Source organism: Chrysoperla carnea, chromosome 5 (genome assembly GCF_905475395.1).
Source record: "Chrysoperla carnea chromosome 5, inChrCarn1.1, whole genome shotgun sequence".
Taxonomy (NCBI): Eukaryota; Metazoa; Arthropoda; class Insecta; order Neuroptera; family Chrysopidae; genus Chrysoperla; species Chrysoperla carnea.
Window position 1 is genome coordinate 31637424 of NC_058341.1, and position 25020 is coordinate 31662443.

General features: G+C 29.6%; 1 protein-coding gene across 1 annotated transcript in view; it reads right to left on the bottom strand.

The window, feature by feature from the left end:
• Positions 1-5796: 5796 nt before the first annotated feature.
• LOC123300840 (transmembrane protein KIAA1109) overlaps positions 5797-25020 on the bottom strand; it is a 42273-nt gene continuing 23049 nt past the window's right edge. The window contains exons 23-49 of the mRNA XM_044883487.1: positions 22678-22946; positions 21145-21829; positions 20582-20951; positions 20366-20517; positions 19905-20136; positions 19048-19840; positions 18376-18501; positions 17535-18143; positions 17391-17472; positions 16444-17065; positions 15989-16135; positions 14092-14232; positions 12708-13088; positions 12077-12358; positions 10472-11211; positions 10174-10399; positions 10002-10096; positions 9318-9480; positions 9090-9247; positions 8826-9024; positions 8519-8757; positions 8325-8459; positions 8004-8162; positions 7389-7805; positions 6873-7003; positions 6566-6798; positions 5797-6124 (exon numbers count right to left, since the gene is read on the bottom strand). Coding sequence (XP_044739422.1) covers positions 5920-6124; positions 6566-6798; positions 6873-7003; positions 7389-7805; positions 8004-8162; positions 8325-8459; positions 8519-8757; positions 8826-9024; positions 9090-9247; positions 9318-9480; positions 10002-10096; positions 10174-10399; positions 10472-11211; positions 12077-12358; positions 12708-13088; positions 14092-14232; positions 15989-16135; positions 16444-17065; positions 17391-17472; positions 17535-18143; positions 18376-18501; positions 19048-19840; positions 19905-20136; positions 20366-20517; positions 20582-20951; positions 21145-21829; positions 22678-22946 — 7991 coding nt within the window. The 3' untranslated portion in view covers positions 5797-5919. The remainder of the gene's footprint in view (positions 6125-6565; positions 6799-6872; positions 7004-7388; positions 7806-8003; positions 8163-8324; positions 8460-8518; positions 8758-8825; positions 9025-9089; positions 9248-9317; positions 9481-10001; positions 10097-10173; positions 10400-10471; positions 11212-12076; positions 12359-12707; positions 13089-14091; positions 14233-15988; positions 16136-16443; positions 17066-17390; positions 17473-17534; positions 18144-18375; positions 18502-19047; positions 19841-19904; positions 20137-20365; positions 20518-20581; positions 20952-21144; positions 21830-22677; positions 22947-25020) is intronic.

Genomic DNA, 25020 nt, shown 5'->3' on the forward strand with positions numbered 1-25020 from the left:
TTAACTGATACAGAATCCTAGTAATAATTTTATTTTTATTATGATAAACTTTTAGTAAATATAATCTCTTCACATGGCAGTCTCGTGCATGTGTTTGTATCTGATTTGAAAACAGAAAATTAGATTTTGTTTGTAGAACAATATACGTTTAATATAGGTAGGTTTGGTTAGCAGTAAAATTTTAGAATTTCTTATGAGAATAAGTTGAGAATTTTCCATGTTTTGTTTTGCTTTATACGGGCTATTCTTAAAAATATTTTTGAAAATCTTTAGAAGTACCTATGCAAAATATGAACTTTTAAAACTTTTAATTCGCCATATCGCCAAATAGATTACATATAAGACTCTGTTTTGCAAGAAAGAGACGGGTAACAAACTTTGAATGCTTACAACATAGAATAATATATAACCTTGGCTTATAACTTCTTCGATTTTTAATCAATTTTAATTTAAATTTCAATTTTTGGTACCTAGTTATCAAGTCTACTTTCACATTTTTACGGGCAATGTAGCAAATTTGATATCAGTCATCTACGTACCTGTGATATCTAAGTCTTTTTAAAAAAGGCTGCACAATCTCTAAATAAAGAAGTGACTCCGTTAGGTCTAAAAGCGTTCTTAAAAATATATCCTCACCAGGCAGTAATAATAAGGTGTTTCCGTGACTGCTTAGGCTAACACGATTGTGATGTAGATTCTTATCAATTGTGTAACATTTGTTAATGCGATAACTGCAGTTTTAAAAATTTACCACATAACAAAATACATTTTATTGTTATCGTGAAGTTTTTATGTATATCTAATTTTGTTATCATGAAATTGTTTTATTATTAGTAATTATGACAATAAAAAGTTTTGGCTATATGCTTTTTATAAGAAACATATAACTATAAAATATTAATTGAAACAATAAAAGTTGTGGCAAAATTTTTATTATTTTAAGATATTTTAAAAAATGTACCTATGCATGTTCACTGGGTTCTGAACAAAGCTAGCCAATTTACCAAACTTCATACTATTATAAAAAATATTTCCTATTTATTCAAATTACACTTCCAGCCTCTAGGGATCATGATTGCTATTTTCTGGCAATTTGTTTCTACTTTTTCTGTCCATTGCCACTTCCTACATCCTATCTTACCATCAAATTTTGGCACATGTCACTCTAATTAATAGAATAAAGCTGTGTATCTCCCAACGAATACCGAATAAAACGCAAATGTATTATCTCAAATTTTAAATAAATATGTTCTCCTAATACACAATAATAGATTATATACTAAAAATTTGTTCATTATGATCTCCTAATTCACGAAAGTTGACAATTAAAATTATCAATTGTAAAACTGTAAAAAAAGTAAGGATTTTTTAATTATTCGAGGAAAATTGTTCAAATGCATTCTTTACATATTTGTTTTTGTTTTTTTATTATATGTTTATTATATTCTAAATATGATAATTTATTTACAATTTTTTATTTTTAAATATAAAAAACAGTTTACAACAATATTACATGTTGTTATTACGCATATTATAATGAATAAATAATTCTTATATAAGTGAAGAAAATTTCTGACAGATTTTACTAATTTCTAAACGAATATTGTAGGAAAATATGCTTATTTCTGATAAAATATTGATTTTCTTTATATATATATGCAATTAAAAGGCGTAGATAATTCAAATCTATTGGGCCTGTCCACGAAAAACTGTATTTTACGTAATTATAGAATAATCAATTTGGAAATATTCTAATGATTCACACTGTCATCTTTTAAGCATCCATGATAGATTCAATTTTTTTCAAAATTCATACTTTTAACTTTATATTTAAAAATAAATCTTAAAGTGAAGGCTGTTATTATGATATTGATTAATCTTACTAATTCTCGAATTAAACATTAACTAACCTAAGGATGTCGTAGTTGTGGTAGCTGATATATTTTACGTGATAATTTCAATTTTAATCATAAAATTATTTTTAAAATTTGTATTATTAATATGTTTATTTTGCTTATAAACAAGAAACTAAACTGTTACAAAATTTGCATCGCAACTATACTTTGAAATGAGATCTTGAAATAAGGATGAACTTACTAATTACTTTTGTATTTAAATTTAATTAGAATGAACATCTTTGTAAATATTACAATAATTGGTTTGTAAATTTTTGGTTTGTTAATTATATACAAAATCAAAGAAAATATTGAGCAAAACTTTAAACTGCTAAGAAAAATAGCATGACACGTCGCAATTTCATAGGGAGTTGAATTGCCATTCAGTAATTTTTGTGGACAGGCCTTTTATTTTAATATGATACAAAGAAAATTATAAAAAATATGTATGATGGAAATGTTATGTAATAAATTGAAGGCGTTTCAAATAAATATTTACAATAAAAAAAAGTGTATTTTTCTTATTTAACTATCGACACATATTTATCACATATTGAACTAAATAAACAAATTGAATAATTTATCTAAATTCATTGCACCATTTAAGAAAACATTAATCGATTAAGTCCCTTATAGCAATTTAAAGGTAATAGTTAATATTTTTTTAACGTCATATAACAATAAATAATATTTAAAAATAAGCTAATTAATTCCTAGATAAAAATAATTTGGATAAATAATAATCATAATTATTAAAAACTTGTAATAATAACAATTAACAATTAATGATTTTAACTGTAAAATATGATTTTGGACTAAATTGTAACACAGCCTGTATGATTTAAAGTCTAATAACACCGAGTTTATCTGAATCAATTTCGAAGTATATCAGTGTAATCGAACTTTTCATGGTGTGAGGCTTGTTACAAGGCTATCAAAGGATAAATAATGCATATTCTAACCATAGAATATCAAAATTGTGAAATAAAAATGGCAAAAATATAAACCATTCTTACCCGTAATTTGCCAAATAATTTATTTTACGTTTAACGATTACTTCGCAATAACTACCTCATCAATAAATCAAATCAAATAAATCAAGCTATAATATGTCAATTGGCGAGAAATAATTCCCAGCAACACTAGCTATAATGTTTTTGAATTGAATTATTCTACAATTTACTCCTATATATTTTTGAAAATATGAATCGAAGAGAATTACTTTTAGATTGTAGTTATATAAGATCACGGTATGAATAATTGACAAAAATATAACTATACCATTTAATTCATTTAAAAAATTTGAATTTTGAATGTTTTAATAGGTCAACATATGCAAATATTTAATGTGGAATTATTATGTTTCTTAAAAAGGCGCAAAGCGAAGAAGAGTTTAAAAAAATAAGTTTATGAATCACATTATTGAGAAATTGTATTTTATAAAGAAAAATTCTAGCTGTATTTTTTTAGAATTTTTAGAATACATTTCCTTTAAAAATAATATTTAGAGAAGCTAAAATATAAATATATCATGCCTCAATCTCAAATAAATGATCTAGTTCCTTACTTCAAATTAAATATTTTATTGATTAACAACACTTCATGAAATAGTGTCGCGAAATAACTGCTACTGATTTGCTCCTGTGACGTATTTTATTATCATAGAATTAAATTATTTTTATCCCAAATGATTATAGTTAAAATTAAAATTGATTAAAACCTTTGTGTCAAACAATAGGTAACAATCCAAAACAATTGGATTACAATCAAAACTTTTTAAAAGATAATCCACGTTATCGATTACGAAATAAAAACAATACACAATAGGGATTTATTTGAAAAAATTTTTTTTTTTGATATTTGAAAAATTAAGATGATAAATTTCTAGATATGAAATAAAGAAGGGTTTTATGTTCGAAAAATTACTCTTCAATTTAATACTAAATAATATTGATAATTTTATTTTGATAATACTAATCGTATTTGAATGGTATCCCATTCAAATACGATAACTTATTTAGTTTGTTATCTGAAATTTTAAACGATCAAAACAATTTCGAAAACAATGGGGGTGATTGATTTGATTACATTTTCGTCGCTTGGATAAGAACGAAGTAACCGACTCCACCCACATCAAAAATGTAATTGTAAATATGGATGTAGTTAAATAAATAAAGATTAACAAATAATGATGTGGATGGCCTCTGTTACTTATAGGCGTATATGCCAGAGAAACGGAGATTAAACCCCATTATTATTATTAATTTCAAACTTTTTCTAAGTTACAACTTTGTTGAATTCAAAAATTGTAGAGGTAAAGATTCATTTATTTGAGACATGGATTTAATTTTACGGCCAAATTGTTAACGCATGTAATATTAATAAAATTTATAGTAATTTTAAAAAATTTGCTACCACCCCTTGTGTACCTTGTAAAAATTAAAAAAATAAAACAAAAACTTAAAAAGTATATTCGTATATTCGGTAACAAGGTCACCATAATTTAAATTTACTCGTTTTCCATTTTATTAATAATGAATTTGTCCTTATCGAAGAAAAACATCACTTTATGTTAATGAAATATTTGAAATCAAGGTTATTTTTAAATATGTTTCTATCAAATTTTATTCCATTCAAGTTTTGACCATTCTTAATTTTATAGATTTTTTAAATTCTATGAGTAGCACAAGCACTGGGAGAGTGATTTAAACCCCCTCTCCACCACAAAAGAAAATACGCAGAAAAAGATTAAAGAAGTAATTTTTTAAAACGCTTGTTGAAATAGAAACTTAAGGTTGTTGTGTAAATTTTAACACACTGTCAAGCAATTGATTATCCATTAGCTCTTCCTATTAACCATTACTTAATTAACCATTAAGTGTCCTCCTGCAATAAATTATATTTTGCAATCCATGATGTCTCTGATACGCCTCTGAGCCGATGCCTATGCTGAATGGTATCTTTTTCTGACAAAAATAGTCCGTAAGACTGGGGTAAGGTTTTCTCCATTCCTCAAATAAAATAGAAGGTGTTTAAGGCGAAAAATAAGATTAATGTCTTGAATTGTGAACAAATAATTAAAAAAAAAATTTTTTTTCGATTTTTTAATGTTCGAAGAATATGCATTTTCATCGTTATTGATTTTAATTAAAAAAAAAACTTTTTGTCTGGTTATTTTACATTATACAACCGTCCTTTAATAAACATATTTTTACTATTATTGAGAGAAATTTGATTAACTGCAGAAGTTAAACAATTTGGATTTAAAATGATGAACGTCAACTAAAAGAAAATATTTTTGGAAATACAATCTCTGAGGGTGTAAAATTAGTAAGAAAAACAGACATTTTTGACGCAAAAAAAATCTTAAACTTGATATTTAAGGCAAAATAGTATTTTAGTTTTTTTCAAGAAATCAACCCCTTAATAGAGTAAAACAGACACATCTTTTCAATGAGTAGGAGTGCGAAAATGAATTAGACTTTATAAGTTTGATCAAATACCAAAATTTTAGTATGTTGGTAAAAATAAAAATCTTTGTCAAAGTTTTATATTACACTACACAATGTTTATATAAACCTTGATTTCAAATTACGATTCTTTTGATTAATAATACATGCTCCAAAAAATTGTTATAAAATTTTTTCTTTTAGAGTTCTGTATAAAAAATATAAAAAAAAACCTTGAGCAAAAAAGCTTTTTATAGATAAATATTATAATAGTATAGTGCAATTAAATTTGCAGATAAGAATATTACAAAATTTGTTTTTTTTTTTTTTATTGCATAGAATTTTTAAATAATCATAATAATTATGAAATACGTATTAAATAGATTAATACAATAATTGCTATAATTTGTAGATATGGCTCTCATTTTTTTAGTTTTAAATATAATAATATTTATTTATATATATGTATAACTTTACATCCAGTCTTCTAGCATTAACTATATACTAAATATTTTATATGTATTACCTGTACATAAAATGGCTCTCAATAATATATAAAATATTTTACTGATTCGTTATTCCAATTGAATTTTATTCATTTGTAATTTACCATTTGAGACCATACGTAACATTAATACGGCAAGGACTTTATCTAATGGATCCATAAAACCACGTTGCATCCATTTTGGTATTGTTGTACGTGCATGGCTGAATCCGAGTTTTTGTAGTATGTAATCGATACCATAGGGTTCAATTGATTTACCCGCCCATGACAATAATCTGTAAACAATTAAAAATTAACAAACAACAATAAATATGAATTTAAATACAGGTTTTTTTATACAGATCAATCACCTTTAGAAAGTTAGTGAATCTAGAAATCTGATTATTTTGTGTTTCGGGATGTGGTAGGTTCTTATAAAACTAAATAATTTAGGCAAGAAAAAAAAATTAACTCTCTTGCGCTTGAGTACCAAGACATGCCGGTGTAGAGATACTGACATAGTAAAATCCTTTACAAAGACGGACATTCATCCAAACATTATGAACCTCAACAAATTAAGCCTCAACAAAAAATAACATACTTCTGTAGGATATATCCGATTAAAGAAATATCTCATGCATCTCTTTGAGATAAGATTTGTATCCATGAATAATAATCTTCGTAATGAAAATTACTGTGTAATTTAGGTCTAGTGAATAAAATGATATAAATATTACCTAACAGTAGGTTCCAGATGCCATGTTTTACAATGATAATTACGCCAGTCTTTATTAAAAACTTCCGCAGGTGTAAATGCTTTTTTCTTTCGTTCTTCATCGCTAACTGCTGTTGAAGTGGATGATGTTGATTGTGATGAGGTTGAAGGTTGTGATGAACTTTTATTACCAGATTGGATTGATCGTGGGTCAGGTGATTGTGATCGAATTTGTGTACCACTTTGACTCATTCCCTGTAGAAAAGAAACATAAGGATGGTAAATATTAAAACGCTTGTTAAATTTTTTTATTTCATAATAGGACTTACAGAACGTTCTTTTTCTTTTACATACGAAGTAATTAAATCATGTAGGAAGAAAAATGCTTCAGCATCAACCGTTACGAATATATGATCTTCAAATTCAGTTACAAAACTGCATTCCACAATTGGTTTATCATCTGAAAGCAAATCGTATTCTAATTAAAACTCCAGGTTTTTTATAGCTATTTTGTTTTTTCTGGGTATACTTTTAATTTTTTTTAAATAAGCGTTTTCGTACATTAGTTGGATTAGTTCGGTAGGTTATAATGATGTCCTGTTTAGAAGAAACAGGAATATTTTGACGCCAATAGATTTTAAATAAAATTTAAAACTTTACATATACATAAAAATTTATAATTTAAGATGAATATAGCCCAGCTAGACACGCGATTAATATAGTACCGAAGGTTTCAACAAGTTAATATTTTCAAATTGGTTTAAAAATAATACCTCCTTCATTTCTATGGAATAGCCTTACTCATCATTTAATGTTAAAGAAAGAAATCTTAAAAACAAATTTACCTAAACTTTCTGGTGTTGAAGCCGTTTGTAAATGTTCAGTTTTCAAATGAAGCTGTAACGTTGGTAACGCAAATATAACTTCTCTGGTATGATTCGGATCTTGTAATTTTCCTGTTGAACTTGAGCTATTTCTGCTGCGTTCTATTGAATTTGTACCACTAACTTCAATTTTTTCACGTTCCAAAGATGGGAATCGATCAACTGCATCAATATCGCTATTAATAAACGCATAATGGAACCATTCTTGTAATGATTTAAATTGTGGCGGGAATATTATATTTCTTGACATTCTGCAAACTGTAGCCATTGATTCATGTTGGGCAGTTGGATGATCATCATTCATACCAAGGCTGAATGTTAACGTTTGGACAATGTGAACATCCAACTCATCAGATGCTGAAAAATTCATAAATTTTACTGCTAAAATATATTAGTTCTTGTTTCAAAGAGGAACATTTAAGGGAATGTACATAGAAGACAGTAATTGTTTTAGAATGGCTGCGTTTGGCCGCTAAGAGCCCTCAGTTTGTTTATATTAACTCCATATATTAATAATCTATTTTTTTCTTTGAGGATAAAATAAATTATTGGTATATGCATAATTAAATCACAAACCTTTGGCTGAGGGTATTTCTTGTGCTTCTGTTTCGAAACTAATACAAGGATCCTTTAAGCTGAATAATGCCCAACTCTTAGTCTTGAAATTAATACCGTGAAAACATGCTAATGATATATTCCTTCCATGCAATTCCATTGTACCACCTAGAACGGTTCCTATAACATACAAAATAATATATTTAATAAAATTTTGGAAAGGCAGCTTATTTTGTTTTGATAGAAAATAATCTTGTAGCGAATATTATAAATTATACTAAAACATGTACCCTTTGAAAGAAAATTTTCTATGTAATGATTTAAAATTATTATAATTTTTACCAGAATTTGGAAGAGGTAATTTTAAAGTTGGTAAATGTAATCCAGCCACACTTGCTAATACATTTTGCCAATGTCTATGATGTTTTGCATCTTGTAACAAAGATTGTTGTAATTGTGTAGACCAAGCATCCCGAGCTGAAAAAAAAAGTTTAATTAATTGTATTCAAAATTATTTTAAACAAAATAATTCTTACATTCTGTCGATTTCTTTTTATGTTGTTGATTCAATTTTCGTTTAAAACTATGACCACTTCCTCTGGAATGTGTTCGTGGTTGTAAGCTTGAAAATACACGTTTACTGCTTTTAAATTGTTGGGAGAAGAATTCTTCTAATTTGTTAAACATTTTCACTAAATCCACAGTGGTTGATTTTGAAATCATTATTTGTAACTGATCCCACCCCAAATCGCCATGCATAAATATTACAGCCGGTCTAAAATTATTAAAAACAAATTTTCAGTATTTTAAATTAGCCTTGACCTTTAGTAATACCATATTTACCGTCTTGTGGGCATAAAAGCATCCACTGGAATTGATGATTTTCGTACAAGTTTCCATTCATCTCGTAATGTAACCTCTAATGCACTGACTCTCGCCATTAAAACCGATGTACCCATATAATCCAAACGTAATTCTAAAGCTAACAATTTTAATCCAACAGTATGATCCGGTTCCTGAGATGGTTCTTCTCTGAAGTGTACTAAAAACAAAGGTTTTCCATTTCAAATGTTACATTCGAAATAAAAATCGATTATATGTACTTACTGTACGTATCGATGTTAGCTAATTCAATAGTACCACCAACAATACCACCTTTTGCATCAAGACTAGATCCTACAAGACCTAATTTAACAAACATATTTTTACGTCCAGTTGAACCAATACTTAAACGACCTTCTGAACGAAAATCTTTAGTTTGCCACCTAAAGACATGAAATAAAACAAATTAAATATTCTATGCTCGATTATTATTTGTAATTATGTAATACTTACGTAACATTTCCCATTACGTTTCCCATGTTCATATGAACATTTAATTTAGTAAAATTTATTGCAAATAATACAAGGGTTTCCCATGTTGTTGGATTTGGTATGTCAGTGGGACTTATTGAATCAGTTGATTCGTTCGTCTCGAAACTGCTAGCTCGACCATTTTCTAAATGAAATTAATTTGTTTAATTTCGATATATTGGAAATTTTTTTTTCAAGTTAATTCTTTCGTTCTTATGTTATTAGAGCGAGTTCTAATAACTAAATTTGGTACTCATCGAAAGATGAATTAAAACCCCAAAGTATACTTCATTTTTTTAAGTTATTATCTGGCAAATGATGCCGCAACAAAAGAAAAAATATCGATTTTCAACCAATTTTTTTCTGTAGAGTTGATAAATCGTACTTATTTCAATAGAAAAAAGTATCGACTAAAATATCAGAAAACTCCGAAAAAACCCATTGCTGGTGAAGTTGAAACTGATTTTTTCAAAAAGTATTTTGAAAAACATGAATCAAAAACGTCACATACTTTTTTTTGAATTATCTATTAGAAAATAATTGAAAATTGAAATCTACTTCTATTAATCATTGGAAAGGGTCTCAAATGCCCGAAAAAGTGGTCGACAATTGAAGCCACAAAATATTCCCAAATCTTTCAAATTGAATAATATTAAATCTTATTACCCTTGATTCTCGATTGTCTTTCTTGATCCAAATTCAATTTCAATTTATCTCTTAATAGTGGGCTTTTATCTGATCGTCCATTACCTGTAGAGTATCTGGAATTATAAACAGGCAATTAATTTAAATTGTAAATATATTAATTAATGTCATTTAAATTATAAAAACATTTTACCTTGCTGAAGATCCTTCTGGTATGTCACTATTTCCCATTTCATGATTTCCCCAAGGCGGGTCTAATGCAGAATTACTTGAATTGTGCGAATCTGCAGCTAAACTTAAATCACCTAAAAATAATCTACGAACAATAGAACGACGATACCAAGCTCTTGGAAATGCTAATATTTCAGTTAATCTGCGCATATCGTATTTAAAAGATGCTGATCCAATATCAACAATCGCTACAAACAAAATTTTAGAAAATTATTATGCTATCAATTTAAAAGCTATAAAATTTCAAAATAAAATCTTACTTGAAAATCGTATACAGGCTCTTGATTGATCACCAGCTCCTTTACCAATTTTAGCACCAACATCAGATTGAAAATTTAATTTTCTTGATCTGGACACATGGAATTTAACAAACTCAACATTTATCGATAACGAATCTTTACGTTCACTATCCGATAACGGTGACCATTGTGTTTCTTTTAAATGTGATTTCTTTTGACCGCCATACGGATGAAATATATAAACTGAGAAATCGGCTAGACAACCGGTTACACTTAAGCCACCGATTGCTGTGGCAGCTGAAAAACTATGTACACCTTCACCATATTCATGGTTTAATTCTTCTTCAGCTCGTTTTGAACTAAACACAATGTCTAATGAAGGTAATTGTAGCATACATTCAACGCGAGATACAGGTAAACAGCTAAATCGAAAAGTTGACGGTTGCATATGAAAATAAACAATTACATCCACTGGAAAAGAGGCATAAACGTAATTCCCATATGCCATTGGTTCATTATCCAATGAACTAGACATTCCTCCAATAGAAGGAAACGAAGATTTAGATGGAATCGGTTCTAATGTATGTTCTAAAAATTCTAAAATAGTGGGCGAAATAATTGTTTCTTCTGGTATACTTTGTAATGTCATCCATACAAATAACGAAGCTTTTTTCATGCCTAATTTACGACTTAAATTAGACATATAATCGGAACCTTGAACATAACTATATCGAGAACCTTGTACAGTTTCTGATAAATTCCTAAAATAAATAAATAAATTTTTAGGAACTATAAAAAATTGTCAAATAATAGAGAACTTGTAATTTTTAATGTAAAGTAATTCTGGAGTCATTACTTAAAGAAATTTCACAAATTCTAACATGCACCTTTATGAAAACAATGATTTTTACGAATAACAAATGGGCTTTTAAGTTTGAATTGCAAGTTCAAAAGACGGTAATAGTGTCGGGAATATTTAAAAAAACATTCCTAAAATGCGTTTTTTGGCAGAAATAGGACAATCTACTACCAAAACCATTTGTATTCCACATTTTATCTTTAGTATCAGGTGCCGGCTATCCTACCTATGGTTTTCTATTAGTTGCACAAAGATTAATATCACTAGAGCACAGTTAGGAAGGGTGGTGGCACTCTTGACAGGACACTATCAATTGAACTATCACCTTCATAACATGGGGATCTCTGATGATCCTACTTGCAAGGTCTGTATGAACGCCGACGAAATGTCCATACATGTTATTTGCACCTGCAGAAATCTGCAGGACGTCAGATTTGAAACCTTAGATCCATCAATCCTGGGCGAGATTCCGGCGGAGAGGCTATGAACTTTCTGCGTGGCATCGGGTCTGGACAGAACCCTATAGCTTGAACTACCATTTTTTTGAACTGAACAAAAACAGTTTTTAAATTGTCTAAACGTCTTTATTTACACCCCCCCCTCCAATATTTAGGTATAGTCTTTTTTATTTCCACTGTTTCCCTTAAAAGACGAAAATAATAAATTTAAATTATTGAATTAATATGATAGCTGCAAAACTATTAGCATAATATCAAAGATTTATTTATTTATACAAGTTCTCTATTTTTTTGGAACTTAAATTATACTTTTCTGGTGGATTAGTGGTAGTGCTCGTATAATGTACTCGTATATCCATGGCTGGAATATGGAAAATGGTTGGAGGAGATGGTTGATTACTTCCATAGGTTCCACTCACACCATGACGACTATTTGAACCACCCGACCAATGTTGTTGATTAAATTGAGGATTACGATCACCACCACTACGAGTTGATGGAAATGGTCTAGATGGACCAGGTGAAGCTGGACTTGTCCAATCTGGGATTCCAGCTGATGAAGAACTACGTTCTTTGCGCATTCGTGCTGATCTATTTAAACAAATAAAAATTTTACTTCAAAATAATATTATCGAACATAACGGTATCAAAACCCAGATCTTGTGACATATTTAAAATTTTGCAAACACTATCAAGAGAATCTGCCATTGAAAAAAAAATTTTTAATACAAAAATGTTTTAGTTTTGTTATAATGAGGGAACATATAAAGGTACAAGCCTATTGATACTTATTGAAAAAGAGTTTGCGTTATGGATTATTTGGGATATTGCCCTCAAATATTTCATACATGGGATTTAATACACACTCAGATTATTACAAATGGCTAATCTTCAGGGTAACAACATGTACAAATAGTATACAAATAATATAAATACATACAATTTCATTTCTTCCTCTCGAACTGCATCCTTTGTATGCAAAACACATTTTCCACTATTTATAAGAACTTTAACATCCAATTCAAAGTCTATATTCGGCTCTTGAGGTTTATAGGTCATTTGGACTGGTTGCTGTGTCGATGAAGTATTACCAGTCGTATAATTACCACCATAAACTGTAGTTGAAGCTTGTTGTTCTTTAGAAAATGAATCCAATAATGGCACACTAGAATCTATTATATCATCTGCTAATAAACTACCATAAATTGGTATTTTCTTTCTTATTTCAACTCTTTCGCCGTCAATATTAATATGATCAACCCATTGCAATTCATCTTCTGGAAGACTGAGTTCTGATCCTGCACTAGGCAAGGATGATTGCCTGTGGAAAATAGTATTGTTTTATAATCTAATATTATGTTTATATTAGTTTCCAATATAGTTCTTAGAAGAAACAAAAATGACGACACAGAAATGTTTTAAGAAAATTTAATTTGATTTTGACTTCATTTTTCTCTTATTGCTACTACGTCGTTTATTTTGAAAATTACTCGTGAATAAAGCTTCTAAATTGTGCTTAAAAGCGACAAAAATGAAGCCTAAATCTACATTATAAAGTTATATATGAAATGTATTTATTATTGTGTATTTATTTTAAATGCAACATCCCATAATGATCGCATTCAGACAATATAATCTATGACTTAATTTTAATGAAGTTATTACGTGTGACTTTTATGATTAGAGCTTCTTCCTTTAAATTACTGTATTATCTTAGTGAAATCATAACGGGACGCCTTGGATAAAACTAATATGATTTGCATTTTCTATAAATTATAAAGCGTAGATTTTCTTTATCGATTATTAAATTAATTATATATTTAATATTATTAAAAAATAGCCAGTTTTCTTTTGATTTTGGTTTTTCCCACTACTTTACTAATTTTCATAGTTTTAATTACAAAAACTCCCTGATCGTAAATTTCTAATACTATTCATTTTCTACCCTGTTAAAGAGTTATTGTACACGAACGCTGAACATATTTTTTTAATTGATAGGAATGATTTAATAAGTACTTTAGAAAATGAGGTTAACATATTTTTCATTTATTTGACCAATAAAAGCAACGAAATTCCTACAAAAACCTTTTTTATTATTATAATCCTTTACAGCAGAAATTCAAAATATTCTTTCTTTGTGAATGCTCACAAAAGAAACCAACCGACCAAATTTCAAGTTTCTAAATTTGGTAGTTCTATGCGTTTTTTTTATGTTAGTCAGTTAAACAGGACAAGTTTTTTTATACCAATGAAGAAAATGTATTTTATTTTTAAATATTCGCTACAACCCCCTCCCCTTATAAATGAAAAATAAATTAACTTACCGGCAAATTGTGTGAGTATCACTGAATGTAACTTTCGGTTGTCCACCAGTTTTAACTCGCAATGATGCAGACCTTGAAGGACCTGATCGAGGTGAACTCTCAAAACTAGCTGAGTTGCCACTAATGGGCTGATCTTCAGGACTAAACAATACAGGTACATTTGTGCAAAATTTGCTGATTGATATTCTACTTATGTGAGACATGTGCGGAGTATATATAGTATTTGTTTGATTGAAATTAATATTATGTAAACAAAAACAAGGGAATTTTGAATTATTTTCAATAAATTCGAGCAATGATTTAAGAAAAGCAACTTTTAACTTAAATGGATAAATACATTTTAAAAATTTTTTGTTAAATTACATTTTTCATTGAACTTGAAAGCAGGCTATACTTAGTTTTAGGCTAATATTAGGTCATATGGACATTTTTAGGTAATAAATAATAATATAATCTGGAAATAATTCACGGTTAAGATCTCATCGTTTAAATCACTCCAATAACATTCCTGATATGGTGTGAAAGCCGAAATCAGCATTGGCTGCGTCGATTGAAAAATATAACTTAAAGTCTAACTCTTGTTTTATTTCTTTTTAATGTTTTGTCCCAAGTTTTGAAGGTATAAAATTCAAATAAAATTTGAGGCTCCGGTTTTAGAGCTATTAGATAATTAGCTCTACTAGCTTCTTTACCATGAAAGTATTAGCAGAAAGATAAGAATGTGTTTAATAATTTGTAAAATCCACAGAGATAACTTTTCTAATATTATAGATGAAGATGGAAGCTAAATGCGATTACGATTTTGTACCCAATCAAGGATAAAAAAAATATAAAATCTCATCTTGGTAAAATTGTTTAGTTGAGTCATATTAAGTCTTAAATGAAGTGATAAAAACGATAAAATATTTATATTCTGACTTATTTTCGAATAGGAATGTCAAACATTCGACATGTTTAGATGTTTTATTATTTAAAAAAATATTTCAGATTCAAATTTTTATGCATATCCTTTTATAGTTGCGGGTATTTAAATTATGAATATGTACAAATGTGAATTAATCATAATGCCGCAAAAAGTTGTCAAGAATTTCGCACAAAATCATAACTTAACGAAAATCTCAAAAATATGTATATTTTAGACATATTGCATTCATTTTTTTTTGAAGAGTCCCACCACCCTTCTCAACAGTGATCTAGTAAGTTTCAAGCGAGTACAGTCGAATGGTCTAGCTGTGGTTATACACAGTTTGGCCTAGCTGTGGTTATATACAATTTGGCCTGTCGCATGTCCTGTGCAAAGTCCCAGTAATCAAGTTTTAGACAACCCCTCTCATTCCCTTTAACATCTAGAGACGAGCCCGCAGCTTCATTCCCATTAACGCCAGAGTAGCTCGGTACCTAGACCAATCTAACTGTGTTATTCATTGCTAGGCGAGGCAGTTCCTCGAAGCATTCATACACTATTGGAATCTTGACGCTTCAAGGGCCCAAAAAGCGGCCTGACTATCTGAGAAGATACTGATATATGTTCCACTGTAACCTTTCGCGTTACAGATCTGGGACCCTCTCAGCATGGCGAAAATTTTTGATTGAAAGGAATCGATTCTTTTATCCTAGGTACATAAACTCCCACACCAGACAGATCTCCGGCCCTTGACCCATCCGTATAAAGATATGGCCTGAGAGTTGGTGTGGTTTTTTCATAAAAAATTGCAATATATCACAAAATATACACACACATTTTTCATTAAGTCGACATTTTTATGATTTTGAGCGGCGTTCTTTGAATAAATAAATGTTTTTTTTTTTTTAATATTGCGTTACTACGAAACATGCTACAAATTATAATTTCAATGTTTAAATTATTCTTAATGAATGTATATATGTATGTGTATACCTTTCCAATTGATGTTCAGGCGTTGGACTTGGTACAATAAATGATCTTGATCGATATGTGCTGGCTTTCGATGACCCCAAACCAAATTTTTCCTTTATTGAAGTTGCTTTCGAACTTTGTTTTCGCCTTAACTTTTGGATCATATCCCTGAAAACAAAATGATATTATTAGTTAATAAGTAAACATTGCAAAGTATAAAAGTTAATTGTTAATTATGATGACTTCTAAATAATGTAAAATATTCTATACAGTATGTTTTCTACAGCATCGAATATCGAATAAAAAATCACGATTGTAAAGTAACATAGTAGATGGATATTTTGTTAGGCCAATCATTTTCTAAAAAAGCAAATGAGTAATTTTCGCCTTGACATCTCTGATATTATTTGAAGATAAACAACACCAAATGAATATTTTATAAATGTATAAAATAGAAATTCAGTTCGTTATTTTACCTTCTGAAATCCTTAAAAACCATAGTTTCTAATTCATGCAATTTTTTCATTTCTTGTTGTATCGTTCCATGCGATGCACCTAAAGATCTTAAATCATTAATAATTTTTGCTTGTTCATTCATTTCTTTTTCAATTAATTTCGATCGTTTCTTTGCATCTAATGACTGATCAAATATAAAAGCAGGTAAATTATCTGTCCATCTTCTTGAACTTCGTGGTAAAATACTCTCTTGAGAAGCTTTACTACCATCTCCTTGATCACCTTCGTCACTATCATCATCCATATTAATTGTTTCATCTTCTTCAGCGCCTGTTAACATTGTTAACGTATGACCTAATGCTGATAATTGTTTTCCCACATTTACATCCAAATGGATGTCAACACCTTCCATTTTCCATGATACATTTAAAATCCATTTTGCATTTTCTGTGGTACCTGGTTTTGCGGCAATTGTACGACTACATATTTCATAAGTACCTTCAGATACAACACAATAATTCATGAATGTCGAATCGTTCATATCTGGTTTCCATTCATCCAAAGATGTTTCGAAGTCATCAGCAAATCGTAAACATAAACCCACGAATCCTGCTTTGCTTACTAAAGAACCAGAACTGCAAGCTAAAATCATTTATTACATTAATTTTTTATATTTTCGATCAAGGTCCTTGAAAACCTTGAAAATTCTTTACGAATGTATTCATACGAAGTGAGGACATTACTTATATTAATTTAGTATAATTATAATTTTAATAAAAAGTAACAGATTCCTGACATCTATTAATTTCCTCCGAGCTTACTTGTTTATCGTTGAAGTTATGCTCAACATGATCTGTACTTCAGTGATTCCAAATGATTAAATTGGATTTATCGTATACATTCTTTGATTTGAAACTTTACACGCTCTTAAAAGAGGCCTAAAGGACAAAATACCATGAAAACATACCTGATATACTTGTACGTTCTAAAGTAATAACAACAGCTGCTCTTGATTCAGAATCAAACATACTTCGCTGTCCCCAAGAATTCTGTGAAAGGTACATTTTGTTAAAAAAATGTTTCATTTATTACATTTTCAAAAAATATTTACCAGTGGTAAAGGATTCAATGGCAAACAAATACCCATATCTTCAACTGTTAATTGCAAGAACAGAGTACCCAAATGCGGTGCTGATAATTGACTTGTTAATTGGCCAAACGGTACTTTTTCAAAAACTTGTTGCGTGGCAGTCAATACTTCTTTATTTAAATTAGCACGTTTTTCATTCCAGTATTCATATGCATTTTTATAATTTAACCAAACTAAAATCGCTTTATCCACTGCTAACGGTTGTATATAAATCAATGGACGTTTTAACGTGATTAAAATTAATTCTTTATCATTGCCTTCAACCATTTCATCTTGAAACGCATTACGTAATTCGATACGTGTATTAAAAAAGGCAAATTGTTGGAATTCTGGTTCAGCCTCTTCAAATAATGGATTTTTTATTAATTGACCTAAGCTTAAGTTAATATCAACTTTCGCACGTCCAAATAATTTCATTGAATTCACATGACTATCGATATCACCCGAAGCTGTTGAATTCATACCAGAACCTGATACGTTTTGTACACGATTTGATAGTTCTAATTCTACAGCACCAGTTTCTAGACGAACAGCTGAATTAGTTGGTGTGGTTGCTGTTAATTGAATTCTCTGAAATAATATCAACAGTTAAAAAATTATTTAGATCAGTAATCACATAAAATTTAAACGATTCCTTAAAATAATTTTTGTTAACAAGCTTTTTTGAAAAATTTCAGCAAGCTATACTTTAAATTAACTTTGGGAATACATCTATATTAATCAATTGGAGTAAATAAAAGAAAAGAACCGTCAAAAATTAAATTTATTTGACTAATTAGATGCAAAAAGGAAAAAATCCAACCTTAATTCGAATCATTAATGAAAATAATATCCTTGTTGTTGAGGTAGATACACTGGAAGCATCATCTAACCAAATAGGAACTGGTTTTTCAGCACCATACACTTTTTGGACAACTTCATTAACTTCCTGAAATAAAATAAGTATAACATATTAACAATATTGTTCCTCCCAATGTTGTCCACAAATCAGAAATTTCCGAAACTTATCGTTCAATCGCAAAATTAACCAGATTTTCGTGTAATGGATGATTGAGGATAATTAGCACACAAAAAACTTACAATTTATCGATTGGATTAGTATTTTCTGAGATATCTAAAAAATCGCTGAAAGTAAAAGGTTTTTGTATACGATTTTGGGCGATATCTAAAAAATGCTTAGATGACTATTTTTCAAAATATTTCCAAAATCATGCTGAAATTCTTTTCATACATGCAATCTCAAAACTACACACCCAATCGTTAAAAGAATCCAATTTTTTTATACTGTTTGGGTTAAAATTATCCTATTTGGGTTAAAGAAGTTAGAATTGTCAAAAAACTTCTTACAGACAAGTTGAATCATAGGCTGATCAAAGAAGCTATTATTTTAAAATGTAGAAGAAGATTGAAGAAAATCGCTGAATAATGATTGTGAAAAGGGAAAAGTATAAACATTATAATAAAAAATACAAACCTTCATAAATACTTTCTGAACAAAAACTAGATGATTAAGTAAATCAGTCGTCAAACTATGTTCAAAAACTCCAATATCAGCTGTAGCGGACATGTAACTACCTTGTCTTAGCACTATACCTTCTGTAAAACGACTATGTTCTAAATGATTAGCACTATCTTGTTGAATATATTCAGCCGATACATGAACTTTAGGTAATTCAATACTAGCTTCAGATGGTAAATTTGCTTCAGTCACTTGTAATTTTGTTGTAAAACTTAGTGAATGCTGTGGTAAATCAATTGTGAATTTGGCCTTGCTCCCCGTAACGCCTGTGCTATTAACTTGATCCATTTTATATTGAGCTTGTAACGATGGTAATAAAGCAGCCGTTATACTTAAACTTTGTAATATTATTGAGAATTGCATAACTAATGGTTGTAAAAGTACAGAATCTTCATGCTGGGGGACACGTACTGGTTTTTCAAAAACATTCCCACTTGAAGCCATTGAAGATGGATTTATAGTATGTGTAGTAGTTGCTGTACTACAGCGAAAATGATGTGGTGATTCTTCGTCCAATGGCATCCCACGTGACATTCGACTTGAAGTTCGAGTTACACGTAATTCTTGAAGTGTAGAACTTAACTGTTTACTACCACGAGTCATCATGTCATGTAATGCGACAGGATGTTGAGGTATGTCAATATTTATAGCACCAACTGTCAATAATCCAGAATTTTTGTACTTTCCACGACGTGTAATTGTGGAATACAATGCTTGTGATTTTCCTACAGTTATTTTAACAACAGTTCTAAAACATTGTGAAAAATTAGTTATATTATTTAAATAATTATTCTAATTCTAAATTCCCTTACTGTTGATTAGGTGCAACTCCTTCTAAAAGAACAATCATTGTTCTTCCAACCTGACCTGTTAAGGAACATTCAATACTTGCAGGTTTAGTTTTCTTTCTACACGTTAAACTTGAATGTAAACTGGTAATTTCTGCTTCTAATTTTAAACCACTTAACGTAGCTAAAAGACGTGTTCTATGAATGCGTGCAACACCAAATACAATAAATCGAGTTCGTTCGCCAGTCAAAACGTCTAAAAAATAAACAGTTTCAATTTAAAAACTAATTTCTGTATTTCTTTCTGCCTAAATGCTGATTGCGGAGGCAGTTACAAATTACTAGCTACGGCAGTCATTAAATTAGTCGGAGAAAGATAATATTAGTTGGAGATAACCAGTTTTCAATATCTAATCACTTGGTTATAAGATTGCGTTCTTCGCACACTTATAGATGTAAAAATTTATGATCCGCAATTTACTTACTCAGTTGCGTTGAATGTGAAAGGGGTGTTGTAGTTCGTTGCTCTCCCTTTTCAGAATCCTCTATAAAACTATTATCGGCAGGTGGATCAGGTTTACGTATGTACTGTTTATGTCCTTTAACGCCATCAATTGAATCGTGAGCGACAGAAAATCTAAAAAATTCAAATTATTTTTAAAATACAACAATTAATTCAAAAATATAAATTCTATAATTACCTATGAGTTATAGTTTTAGTTTCAGGCATTGTTGCATATAAATCTAGTAAATAATAAACGGTCTTCCAACATTTAGGCGTTAAACTAAAAACAGCCGTATCTTTAATACTTTTATCAGATGATATTGTTAAATGATCTAATGCAGATCCCGATGGACTATTTGGTAAAATCGGTGAAGTACCGCCATCGCTTAAATTCATATAACCTTTAACACTTTTACCAGTTTGCCGTAGCTTTTGTGCAAAACTTTGTGGCCTAGAGCGTATACTTGGTGATGGTGATATTGTTGGTCGAGAATGTGATATTATTGATATGGGATCCGATACTTTTAAATTTAACTTGTTCTCGACTAGTGTTTGCACATCTGAAACTAAAATCAAAATTATTTATAATTAATAATTTTCATTTTTTTAAATAATTTTTAAATGGTACTAAAATTTGCAGAAAATAAAAACGGAGCCATTATTGAACTGAGGCTTACTCCCTGCGTCTTAAATTATGGATCCTTGAAGATAAATTTGCAATCCTAGAAATAATAAAAACATATGCATGATAATACTTACTTGAACTAGATTCATTTTTATTGACACTATCGTGCATATTATGATTACGCTTGCTTTCAGGATGTTGCTCTTTTAATTCTAATTGAGTGTCTTTAACATTCTGATACATATTTGTAAATTGATGTAGTAATCTTAATAAAGGCATATTCACTTGTTGTGATATGTATCGTATATTTAAATTAACATTTAATACAGTACTGGTATGTTTTTTTAATTGACCACGTGATATATACAAAATATTTTGTTTTTGGATCATATCATCAACAGTCATATCAGCCATTTTATTTAAATCTAATTCCAAACCAATACGTTCACATAAGAAAGCTGGTGTTTCTGATGGTATATCTAATACGAATTTTCCACTTTTATTTTTTCCTTGTCCTTTGGTTTGACGTCGTCCATTTCCATGCTCTTGGCTAACGACAATATCAATGCGCATTGTATCTATACCACCAACTAAAGATAAATTTGAGCCTAATGAATCTAAAGACGATACGGTGTTGTTGCCCGAAACATTACTGATCATTTGTTCCGGCATTACACCTAAACATGAGAGTAAAGGTTGAAAAATTATATGAGCATCTAGAAGCTTTAATGAGTCTTGCATTGGATATAATAGGCTGTAATGACCAGCATTTGTTGGAACGGAAGCCGTAGCTTGTTGAACATTGACTACTTCTTCAACCTTTAAAAATTGAAAAATTAACGTAAGTTTTTAAATAAGAATAGAAGTTTTATTTTATTCACGCATAAGATTAGATTTGTCTGATGTCATGGAACAAATAAGGTAATCGTATCAATTTAATTTATATTTTACAATTACAATCTCAAGTCGGGTTATCAGATTTTAGAAGTCGGGCGCAGGGCAATTCTTTAACCAAATGCATATAATTTTTACTGTGCTTTCTTCTGACATTCCTCTTCTGTTAATACGACAAACTACTTCAATTGTATGTATAACTAGTTTTGTCGAAAGTAGGCGTAAATAAGTTTGATATTAGTCCTTTGATTATACATATTAACTTTTCTATGTGGCGCAAAGTTCTATTGTCAAAAAAATCTTAGAGCAGATGCCTTCTAGGCCATTTGTAAGAAGTTCTCTGGTCATATTTTTCTCGCAGTACTAGAGGTATTTTCTTCCTTCTGTCCTATTGCCGCTTCTAAAGACGGGGAGGCTTGAACCCCATAATTTTTTTATTCTTTAAGGCCCAACACTCATATTAGTTTGAAATTCGTTTACACAAAAGCGACAGGCTCGTGAAAAGGGTATGTAAATCGATTTTAGTAATTTTCTTGTAGCTTGCGTGACGCTGTGCGAGTATTCAATCTTAGCCATTAGATACTCTTTTAATGATCATAACTTCTGCTTAACACTTATTGAAAGAGGATCAAACAATTGAATTAGATCACAAATTAACCCTCATTTTTAACTAAAACTGAAAGTGTTTATTTTTTTTGTAATTTATTTTGTGACGTCAGACAGATTCTTTCTTTTTTGCTTTCATCCGTAAATAATAAAATGAAAAAAATTACCTTATCCTTTTTAGGATCTCGTCTCAGTTTATCACGAATATAATCTTGTTGTTTTGCCATCCAACTGTACAAATCTTCACTACTACCATGTTTTGCGCTAATTTTATTGGTCGATCCACCAGGTAAATTAGTATTTGTTGTACTTGATTTAGGACTGAAATGCTCCCCACTCGTTGTGGAGTGTTGTGATACCGAATAAATACTAGGATTTGAATTTACATGGTTTAGATTAATATGTGGTAGTTTTTCTTCTTTTAATGTTCCGTAGCCTGTGTAAAAGAGATGTTTTAAATATATGTTTGCTGGCGTAGTTTTATAGTACAGTAAAAATTGAAAATTTTATTGAGAATGGTTAAGTAGTATGAAAGTAAAATAAAAGGTTTAAGAAACTGAATAAAATTGAATAGTTAAAAAGATTAAGAACGTCTTGAAAGAGCCTTCATTTCATTTTTAGCTAAATACTTGAAAAATAAAGTTATTTACATGAATTTCTTTCTCTCCGTTTGAAAGAAGATCAAGGATACTTTGTAGAATCAACATATTTTTCTGATACAACAATGAATACAAATATATCTTTCAAAAGTATAAAATTGACCAGAAAATCAGATGTTTAGTTCTGCAGCAAAAATCGGTTCATCCGGATTGAAGTCGGTCCACCCGGACTGACTACGGTTGGGAATTATGCTGTCCCAAGAACAGACAGGTATACGTTTCAAATTTATAATACCCCTATTTTTTCCAAGAATTCATATACCTGCTTATTAATTTTCCAAAATTTATATTTAGTTTTTACGATTAAGATAAAGAGGTATCAGGGCTCTTAAAATTATCATAGAATGATATCGACAAGTGCTAAACAATCAATTTTTAATCATTTTTAAAAAACTTAGAAAATAATATCGCTTATTTTTTGCTTTTCGGTTTTTTGAAAAAATTTTATTTACCGTTTACCTTTATCAAGTGTTTAGCTAAAAAAAATAAAAAGGCACTTTTCAATCTCAAGAAGAAAACTAAGTATATTTTGAAGTCTTTTTTTTTACTGTACTATCAATACCAAAAATATTAGTAAAAGCAAAGATCTGCTGTTAATAGTATCACAAAAATTGAAATTCAAAGAAAAAAATGTCTACAATAATAAATAATACGATACAAATAAAAAATATGAATTGCACAAATCTAGCTGAACAAAAATAAAAATAAATTAAAATTGTATATTACAGCAACAAAACAAATGAATTCGACGTGTTTTATCAAGGAGTATATCGGATACCTTCGACCAAATGTACACGCCTTCAAAAACTAAAATATGCCGTTGAATTAAGAACTTGAAATCTTTTTTAAGTAAATCAACCATCCCGGATCGATTGAACATATTTTCAATTTCCTATATAAATCGGAAGTAGCTTACTTAGACATATTCTCTTAGGCGGTAAGAGATAGAGGGGACAATTTAATTAAAACAAGTGAAAACAAACAATTGACTGAGTTAATTGTTCAAATACCATGTATAGACAGTGTTAATTACTCTCATTACACACATTACACACACATACATGTTGATGCGCACTCGTTTGTTTTTTTGACGTCACGTAAATAACAAAAGATATTCACTTTTAAATACACACACACACACGCAACTGATATTCCTGTATTAATACATACTATAAAATTTGCACCTAATTAACGCCCTCGTGGGTAAACAGTGATGTTTACGAAAAAATGTTTCAAACAAAAGTTGTTTAATTTTTGATAAGGAACATTTTTTACATTTAAACTTTTGTTCTATCTCTAACGGTTTAAAAGATGGGTCCTACGGACCCAAGACCCAATTGACCCATGATGCTCATTTACGAACTTGACCTCACTTTTTACGTCCTGAGTACGCTGTAAAAATTTCAGCTCGATATCTTTTTTCGTTTTTGAGTTATCGTGTCCACAGACGGACGGACGGACGGACGGACGGACGGACGGACGGACGGACAACCGGAAATGGACTAATTAGGTAATTTTATGAACACCTATGACAAAATTTTTTTCCTAGCATCAATATTTTTAAGCGTTACAAACTTTGGACTAAACTTAATATACTATGTATATTTCATATAATATATTATATATTTCATGTAATCGTTTTTCGAAAAAATGTTTCCAACAAAACTTTCAGTTATTTTATAAGGTCCAACTTTTTCATTTAAATTGTTCCTCTATCTCTTACCAGCTAAGAGAATAAGTCTGAAAAAACGATTTACTTATATGAAATTTCAAATTACACACTCAACTACATCTTTTCCGTTTTTTTACAGAAGGTGTACGAGTGGTCTAAGACACCCGGTATAGTGAAAA